General features: G+C 46.3%; 2 protein-coding genes across 2 annotated transcripts in view; one reads left to right on the top strand and one right to left on the bottom strand.

Moving 5' to 3' along the window:
- Window positions 1-1,435, bottom strand: part of hibadha (3-hydroxyisobutyrate dehydrogenase a) — a 22,670-nt gene extending 21,235 nt beyond the window's left edge. The window contains exon 1 of the mRNA XM_084455597.1: window positions 1,344-1,435. Coding sequence (XP_084311723.1) covers window positions 1,344-1,413 — 70 coding nt within the window. The 5' untranslated portion in view covers window positions 1,414-1,435. The remainder of the gene's footprint in view (window positions 1-1,343) is intronic.
- A 2,001-nt stretch (window positions 1,436-3,436) lies between these two features.
- The window catches only part of tax1bp1a (Tax1 (human T-cell leukemia virus type I) binding protein 1a), a gene marked incomplete at both ends in the record, with an annotated part of 23,101 nt that continues 16,537 nt past the window's right edge, over window positions 3,437-10,000 (top strand). The window contains 4 exons of the mRNA XM_084455501.1: window positions 3,437-3,628; window positions 8,263-8,365; window positions 9,346-9,536; window positions 9,674-9,832. Of these exons, the coding sequence (XP_084311627.1) occupies window positions 3,437-3,628; window positions 8,263-8,365; window positions 9,346-9,536; window positions 9,674-9,832 (645 nt within the window). The remainder of the gene's footprint in view (window positions 3,629-8,262; window positions 8,366-9,345; window positions 9,537-9,673; window positions 9,833-10,000) is intronic.

The following is a 10,000-nucleotide window of genomic DNA, read 5'->3' as shown; positions in this document are numbered from 1 at the left end:
GGTGGGGGGGAGATGTCATCAACATTAGAGGTATTGTTCAGTCATCTGTGAAAAACGTTCAACCAAGATGACCTGAGATCTGTATACTTTCCCAGTTTGACTACCACCTAATGCGGGCAGAGAGAGAAGGGGAGAGAGAAGAGAAGTGTTGGCACACATGAAACGCATGACAGTTTAGGTGGTGTTGAAAGTTGGAGATGGCTAATCTTGCTAGCACTGTACCCCTGTTGAATAAAATGGCATGTTCTTTGTTCTCTACTGAAGTCCTGAGCAGTGTGTCATTTTTCTCAGGAGGTTCCCCTATTCCCTTGCTGGCTTCCCTCCCCTTGCACACGTAGTTAGCTGATAACAGGGCAGGCGAGCGTGTTCTCCTACAGTATCAGTCTGAGACCGTTATACTGAATGCCGTTATACTGAATGCTGTACTCCACTGAACACGCAAGTTCGGAGTTTGGAGTTTGAAGTTTGGACATGGAGGTACAGAATTACGTAAAAACTGCACACACACACTAGTACTTCTTTCAGTCACACAGCTTGCTGTTGGCTTGAGGGGGGTTGGGGGGTTGGGGAGTGTTGAGTCTAGCTGTTGGCTTGAGGGGGGTTGGGGGGTTGGGGAGTGTTGAGTCTAGCTGTTGGCTTGAGGGGGGTTGGGGGGTTGGGGAGTGTTGAGTCTAGCTGTTGGCTTGAGGGGGGTTGGGGGGTTGGGGAGTGTTGAGTCTAGCTGTTGGCTTGAGGGGGGTTGGGGGGTTGGGGAGTGTTGAGTCTAGATGTTGGCTTGAGGGGGGTTGGGGAGTGTTGAGTCTAGATGCAACACACTGAAGTGATGTGATTTAGATCAAGAGTGTAAAAAGAAGCTTGATGGTTATTAATAAAGAGCAATTACAACCACAACAACAGGTCTGTTTATCTGCTTGAAATTGTGCATACAATAAACTTAGCAAATTCAAGATGGGACAGCAGAGCTACTAATTTGATCCAAGATGGAAACATAGCTAGCTAAGGAAATTCCATTGTGGGTCTCAAGGCCACTGTCCAAATATATAACATCAGCTAATGGAAATGAGTTCACTGAATGTTTCATCTCAACTGTGTCAAAGGGGTACATTGTCTTCAGCTAATGTTTGAAACAAAACAGCAGCGAGTGGCCAACTCGACCATTTGCAGACAGTAGCTGAGTTAGGTAACGTTACTTAGCTCACGTTCATGTCTTGCCAATCCAGACCAGGCTAGCTAGCTAGCCTAATGAAAGCATGAAGAGTGTTTTCGGGTGCACTATTCTCTGTTGTTCAAATACACACGGAACAAAAGGCAACTGAGTGCGGATTAAGGGAAGTTTACATTACCGAGCACCAGGTTGACATGTTTATTGCACCTTCGCAATAAATTCCGAGACCCTCTAAACAACGCGGCCATGCTTCTTTCCCCTTGACCTCGGCTTCAGTGACAGCAGTCGAGCTGGGATGTAAAGGCTAGGCGGTATGAGTGACCGTAATTTGCGCCAATCACAACCGGCTATAGAGGATAATAGCCAATGGAAATGACGCAAAGGCGGGATATCCTGTGAGCTCCCTTGCTGGAGTCACTGTGCTGTTACAGATAGTATCAGTATCTTTTCTACTTATCTTTTCAGCTTTGCAAATAGTTCCAATAGTTTTGGAATGCATTGAATCTCTTTTGCGTTCCTCTCTCCAGAAAGAGGACTAGGCTGTACAGTTTAATGATTAAACAAACGTTAAATGATAAATGAATGAGAGGAGGTGCCTACACAACCCCCCATAACTCAGCCTACACACATTTAGTTTGAGCCCCTTTTAGCAGTACTGCAGATATAATGTCCTCTTTCTGGCTCTGACCCCGGCAGACTGCAGGCTCAGGGTCTGCTCATACCCTGGTGCATGTCTCTGTGTGGTGGAGCTACAGGCTAGCCTGGAAGACAGACTCATCGAGAAAAAAAAGTTTCCTATTCTATTGTATTTTCCTGTTCTATATTGTATTTCACTGTCCTTTATTATAATTACTATTAGGCCTATTATTTTTATTATTAGTAGTAGTAGTAGTAGTAGTATTAGTAGTAGTATATGTAATAATAACAACAATACTACTACTACTACTACTACTACTACTACTACTACTCCTAATAATAATAATAATATTAATATTGTTATCTTGTATTATTATTCTGTTGTTGTTGTTGTTGTTGCTGTAAGGCTGAGAGCCAGAACCCAATCATTTTACTCCCTTATACTTGTATGAAGGATGTAAAGTAATCGTTAACCTTAACATGGGTTTAATAGGGACAGGAGAAATCAGATAAAATCCTCATGATGAAAGGCTTGTTTGGGGGGTTCTCTGGTTCAGCCTCTCATCAGGAGGTAGAAGCTCTCATCGGGAGGTAGAAGCTCTCATCAGGAGGTAGAAGCTCTCATCAGGAGGTAGAAGCTCTCATCAGGAGGTAGAAGCTCTCATCAGGAGGTAGAAGCTCTCATCGGGAGCTAGAAGCTCTCATCAGGACCAGCACATCACCCCGGAAATGACAGCATAGTTTTCTTCATCTAGGAAGAGCATCTTCACTCAGCCCGTTGACAACACCAGGGGCCGAGCAGGGAGAACAACTCTCTCTCTCTGTCACGTTATCCACATTACATCTGCTGCTGTCCGGATTCTTATGTAAAGCGTAAGTAGTGTATTCAACCAGAACTTATTCCTGTAAAACATAGCTGAAGTCCTCTGTCGTCTTCTCGCTAGCTCACGTTAGCAGAGAGCTAGCTGGCTATGATAGCTAACGTGTATATAGATTAACGTTACCTCGACACAGATGAGCTAGCTTAGCTACTTAGCCAGCTAGCATGTGTCATCACAATTAGCTTGATCAATAGGCCCTTGAAGGTTAACGTGGCAGTCTGAACCGATTTAGCTTTGATTGCAATATAGCCAATAATAGCTTGTATACCATGATCAAGTAACGTTAGAGAGAAATCAAATCTGGTTTCGACGTGTCAGTAACGTTAGCTAGGCTTTTTCTTGCCTTGCCTTGATTGCTGCCGGGAAGTTGTGTTATCAAACACGGTGTCATCTAGATCTCATGCTGCATAAGATATTAGATGCACTGATGTTGGTTATAGTGTTGATTTGGAACCCTTCAGTATGGGAGTGTGTGTGTGTGTGTGTGTATGTGTGTGTGTGTGTGTGTGTGTGATTGAGTGAGTGAGTGAGTGAGTGAGTGAGTGAGTGAGTGAGTGAGTGAGTGAAAGAGAGAGAGAGAGAGAGAGAGAGAGAGAGGGATGGATGGATAGATAGATAGATAGATAGATAGATAGATAGATAGATAGATAGATAGATAGATAGATAGAAAGAGTGAAAATGTGTGTTCATACATTTTGAATGTGTCCAATCTCTCCTTCTACGCAGGTCAGGCAAATGAAGTGACCAACGGGATATGATGTCATCCTTCCAGGTGGTGGGTACGTCACCCAACAGCAGCGTTAATGTCATGGAAACGTCCAACTTCGCTCACGTCATCTTCCAGAACGTGGGGAAGAGCTTCCTGCCTCAGGCGCCGTTGGAATGTCGCTATACCCTCACTCCATACATCAGCCCCCATCCCAAAGACTGGGTGGGCATTTTTAAGGTGAGCACACACACAATAACACACACACACAGTAACACACACACACAATAACACACACACACACTGAGTGTTTCATACATCCCTTTCATGGCAGGAATGTTGCGCCTTTATTACGCCACGTTGTTCGGTAGCACTGACACGGAATGGGGGAATATTTTGTCGCGCCTTGCCTGCTGGCACCGGAGGTAGTAATATAGCAGAATCGCTGTCTGTATAAATGGTACAGCTGGCATTGTGGCACAGGGGTGTGTCCCTTTGATGATTTGCCAATGAGAAGAGAGCTGGGAGAAACTACATGCTCTTTTCTCATAATGTCAACAACCCTCGGGTTTTCGCTGCCTACATCACTCGCTTTGCAAGTGCTCTTTGCGAGAAGAAGTAGGCAGGCTACTATTCAATTAATTCCGCACGTAGCCTACTTCTGAACAGATTTTTGTCATTCAAACAATTAGTACGTTGGTTAACTTAATAAGTTAAGTACGTTGGTTAATAAGACAACTTACAAGACCCCGTTTACACAAATTGAGAGTAGACACTGTCTCGTCTGGACTCCAACCTTGACCAGGATCCATTTGAATGCTTTATTGTTAGCTGCCATGGAAGCCTGCTCCTTGCTGGTCTGGAACCGGCGCGTTCCAACGGCTACGTATTTCCGCCCACGTTGTTGATATGTGGAATAAAAACGCTTTTCCATTTACACTTATATTAAATGTGGTCGAAATGCATCCCTGACCACCTCCAGAGGTGGTTTGGACGATTGGATCACAATCCGTCCTCAAAACGTTTTGGGCGCACTTACACCTGTACTTTCATGTGGTTTAGCATGATCAGATTGCAATCTGATCACCAAAAACACATTTTAATGCAAGGTGTAAACGGGGCCTGAGACAATTTCTGGTTTAAACCGCACTCAGGCACTTAGGCTAAATGCAGCCGAGCCTGCAACTAGAGCTTGTCTCATTTGACAACTAGCAAACATTGCATGTAAGGGTCACGCCTCTTGATTCCAGATTACTGGCATGCTATCTAAAATCACACATTATACTATCTTTCTTTGGTTCAGTATAAATAAACAAAGCCAGAAAATGGAAGGGTGTTCTATACTGCAGTGTAGCGGGATCTCTGTATAAAAACGCCTATAAACACACTCCTACCTGGAGCCCCAAAGACTAGGTGGGCATTTTTAAGGTGAGCACTCACTCTTCTACATTCACACACGTACACCACTTATATCACATTCTTACTCATCCCTAGGGTTAGGGTTACACACACACACACACACACACACACACACACACACACACACACACACACACACTGACACCCTCCTCCTATCCTGAGCAACAAAGGATAGTTGGTACATATGACTAGAACAAATTCCTAGCACGTGTAAAAACCTACTTGGCAATAAATAAATCTGATTCTGATGTCTGTGAGGAACTCACTCAGTCGACATCCTCACTCTACCCACTCCCTGAGTCCCCGCCCCCCAAATCATCTCTCCCCCTCCTCCCTCCCAGTACTCCCACCACCCCCCTCGTTCCTCTGAGCTCCAGGCCCTCCAAGAAGCACTGGTTCTCAGTCTGATGTGGTCATCTACAGGGGGGTACAGGGGCCACTACCGGAGCTGGGGGGAGGGTAAATGTGTTGGGAACCCAATTAGCCTCTTTGATTCTTATTCAGTAAGATCTTTTTTTAATTTTCTAACCTTTATCATTTTCTTTCCATTTCCCATCTTTCTTTCCATCTCTCTCTTAATCTCTCTCTCTCTCCCCCCCATCCCTCTCTTTTATCAGTGCCATCAAATCTCACAGTTAATTAACAGGAAACGTAAACGAGGGAACTTAATGTCTCGTAAAGACGAAAAGCAAACATTTTATCATCACTCGAGAACTCACTTCAAATCCACCAGCTCCATTAAAAAGGAATAAAGATTCTGGCTTTATTTGGAAAAATGTAGATTGGAAAATGTAAATGGTTAATCCACCCTAATGAAACCTGTTTGATGTCGAGCTTCATGTGAGGTTAACAACAATCTTTGCTTCCATCCATATGTGTGTGTGTTTGTTTGTGTGTGTGCGTGTGCGCCCCAATGTGAGTGTGTCTGTGTGTGTGTGCGTGCGTGTGTGTGCGTGCATGTGCGTGTGTGTGTGCGTGTGAGAAAAAATGAAATAGAGATTCATTATTACTAGCTTTTGTCTTACAACTCAACACTCTTCAGGGGTGTTAATCAGGGCTGTCGTTATCTTCAGCGGTGTTAATCAGGGTTTGACTGTATGTGGCCTGGTAGAACTGCTCTTACCAGCTCACACTTTGCCTCAACACAGCCTGAGTACAGTGGTCAGTCTGGTTGCCTCGGCTAGCATGTATGTCAGAATCATTCTTAAAGAGTCCTTGACACATAAAACCGAGCACTCCTAGCCCTTACTCACTCTGTATATGACTCAGAGAGAGAGAGAGAGAGAGAGAGAGAGGGAGGGAGGGAGAGAGAGAGAGAGAGAGAGAGGGAGAGGGAGAGGGAGAGGGAGGGAGAGGGAGGGAGAAGGAGGGAGGGAGGGAGGGAGGGAGAGAGGGAGAGGGAGGGAGGGAGGGAGAGAGAGAGAGAGAGAGAGGGAGAGGGAGGGAGAAGGAGAGAGGGAGAGGGAGGGAGGGGGGAGGGAGGGAGAAGGAGGGAGGGAGAGAGAGAGAGAGAGGGAGAGAGAGAGAGGGGAACTATGACTCAGGGGCTCAGACGTCGTAGGTTGTGCACAGACACCCCCTAGTGGTCAAAGGCAGTCATTAACAGCCTTAAGTAGTGGCAAAACAACAATGACAAGTCTCTTATCATTTTATATATTTTTTCCATTGTTGATTCATGTTCATACTCTAGTGTCATCAGACAGTATCACCCATGAATAAATCAAATGTTTGCTGTCAGCTTTTGCATCTTTGTCAGCTTGTATTGCATCTTTGTCATCGTGTTTCGCATCTTTGTTAGACACACACACACACGCACGCACGCACGCACACCTCCTGAAAAAGCCCCTGACGCAGGGGGTTGTTGGTTGTGGCATGTTTGTTGGGTCTGCTGGGAGAAACCCATGTTGAAAGCGTGCAATTAACGTGTCATCACACAGCTTGCTCATGCCAAGGAACCATGATTGATAGAGGCTCCGTCTGTGATTATTTTATAACATCACTCCAGGTTTGAACACTATGCCCTTCAAACCTTTCAAGTTCTGTAAAATCCACTCTACCGCCGTACAATTAGGATATTATTTATGTCTACACGCACACACACACACACCTACACACTCTCTCTCTCTCTCTCTCTCTCGCACACACACATACACACACACACACACACACACACACACACACACCTACACACTCTCTCTCTCTCTCTCTCTCTCTCTCTCTCTCTCTCTCTCTCTCACACACACACACACATACACACCTACACTCTCTCTCTCTCTCTCTCTCTCTCTCTCTCTCTCTCACACACACACCTACACACTCTCTCTCTCTTTCTCTCTCTCTCTCACACACACACACTCACAATGCTTTGTCTGTTGGGTGATATAATCTCACACCCCCTCATCTATTATAGATACCCACTATTATACAGTAGATGATAACCATTAGTTTGTCTGCATAGTATTATAATCAATACAATTGACTTGTGAGGCAAATAGACTATTACTAGTATTGTTGATTGCTAACAAATATTTGTGTGTGCGTGTGTGTGAGTAATTGTGAGTGTGTGCGTGTACGAGTGAGTGAGTGAGTGTGTGTGTGTGTGTGTGTGTGTGTGAGACCAGGCCAGATTGAGAAGGTGTGGGATTGTGTGTGACAGTTATACGGCGCATGGTCAGAGTTATGATGTTCTGTCCTCGCTTTCATCTTCTTTCACTTAACAACACATGAAATTGATATACTGTAATTATCTTTCCGCCGCCATTTTGCGTAAAATTTTCACCTTTTTTTCTTTTCCATATGGACCGTTGGCCTTTTTCAGCCAACACCCCGCTAACATACAGACACACTCAGCCAAATGACCCCCCTCCCAGCCTCTCTCAGGCCCGAGGGGGGAGTGTGGGGAGGAGGAGGGGGAGCGGTCGAGGTATTGGGGACTTAAATGTTTCCATCCATGGTTGGAAGGATGGCGCGGTGCGTTTCTATAGTGCGCTGCTCATAGGTGAGAGACGGTTATTGCAACAACCACGGCTGTGCTATCCAAAACATCCAGCTTGATGGTATAGATTATAGTTGGTACTGTAGGTACTTAAGTGATCCCTGGGGGGACAGTGCACTGTTACAGTAGCAGTATACAGGACAACAAAGGAGCACAATCAAGACTAAATACAAATGTTTAATATATAGAGATTTTACAAGAAATCAAAATATACAAGACAAAAGATAAATAGACAAGTTTGTAACATTAGATGAATTAGGACAAAGTTTATAGTTCTGCTGTACATGTTATTACCCCTGTTTGAGTATGTGTGTGTGTGTGCGTGTGCACGTGTCTGTGTCCATGTTTGCGTACGTGTGTATGCGTGTGTATGTGTGTATGTGTGTATGTGTGTATGTGTGAATGTGTGTATGTGTGTATGTGTGTATGTGTGTATGTGTATGTGTGTCTTGCCCTCTAGGTGGGCTGGAGCACAGCAAGAGACTACTACACATTCCTCTGGTCCCCCATGTCTGACGACTTTGAACCAGGAAGCACCGTACACCGGACCGTAGTGTTCCAAGGTAGCCTCTCTGTTCACACACACACACACACACACACACACACACACACACACACACACACACACACACACAAGGAAAGCACCGTGTACGAACAGGGACAACGCCAGGGTATCCCAAGGTAACTTCTCCTTTTAACGGTGCATATAAAAACCAGACCTATTTTATTAAAGCTACACGACCGCAACCGCGGCCAAGGACTCGGAACACCTCTCTGGCTCTGAGAGTAAACCACACCACACACACACACATGCCCACACACACACTCACACACACATGCCCACACACACACACACACTCACACATATACACACACACACACATAGCGGGCCTGTGAACTGGGTTTACTGCGTCTGAAATGGTCAGATATTACAGTGTTTTAATATGAGAGCGCTCTGTGGTGTGTCAGTAAAAGAGTACTGGAGTGCGACCACAGGCCCAGACCCAGCTAGACTAGAGCGCTCACAGCTCCTCAACACTGAATGATGGTAAATGGTGAATGGACTGCACTTATATAGCGCTTTTCCACCTTAGCGGCACTCAAAGCGCTTTACAATGGCCTCTCATTCACCCATTCACACATACATTCACACACCAATGGCGGTAGCTGCCATGCAAGGTGCTAATCTGCTCATTGGGAGCAATTTGGGGTTAGGTGTCTTGCTCAAGGACACTTCGACATGTGGACAGTCGGAGCTGGGATTCGAACCACTGACCCTTCGATCATTGAATGACCCGCTCTACCAACTGAGCTACAGTCGCCGCACGATTTGATGTCAGTCAATTCATCACTCAATACAGTAGTTACAGTGTTCAGGAATAAGCACCCAACTATCCACCTGTTATGGACACAAAAATGTACACTGTAGTTGTCTAGCTCACTCAAAACCACACAAGTTCTCACACACTATGGCCTTAATGTTGCTCTTCTTCCTCATCACACACACACACACACACACACACACATTCTCGTGTGCGTTTAGGCTACTATGTCCCCAAGAGTGACGGAGAGTTCTACCAGTTCTGTTACGTCACCCACACGGGGGACATCCGGGGCGCCAGCACACCCTTCCTGTTCCGCCCGGCCACGCCCACCGAGGAGATGCTCACTGTCACCGAGGACGACAGCAACTCCGACATCCTGGTGGTCACCACCAAGAGTGGCATGCTGGAGGTACACACACACACACACACACACACACACATATTCAGACAACATACTGTGGGTCAGACACGATCATATTGTAAAAAAAAAAAAGATACCACATTTGCCTCTCACCTGCGCGCTCTCTACCCCCCCCCCCCCCCCAGCGGCGTGTGGAGGAGGCGCAGCAGGAGCGACGGGAGCTGCTGAAGGCCGTGCGTTTCCTGGAGGAGGAGAAGACGCAGCTGCAGGAGGAACAGAGGCGGCTGGCCCGGGAGAGGGAGCAGGAGAGGGAGATCTGCAGCCTGCTGCGCACACACAACCAGGTGAGGGGGGAGGAGGGAGGGAGACAGACAGGTCTGAGAGACAGAGGAGAGGGGAGGAGGGGGAGAGACAGGTCTGAGAGACAGAGGAGAGGGAGAGAGAGAGACAGGAGAGGGGGGGGGGGGAGAGACAGGTCTGAGAGACGGAGGAGAGGGAGGGAGACAGACAGG

The sequence above is a fragment of the Borostomias antarcticus genome, assembly GCF_949987555.1.
Source record: "Borostomias antarcticus genome assembly, chromosome: 21".
Taxonomy (NCBI): domain Eukaryota; kingdom Metazoa; phylum Chordata; class Actinopteri; order Stomiiformes; family Stomiidae; genus Borostomias; species Borostomias antarcticus.
This window is presented reverse-complemented; position numbering and strand designations above follow the sequence as displayed.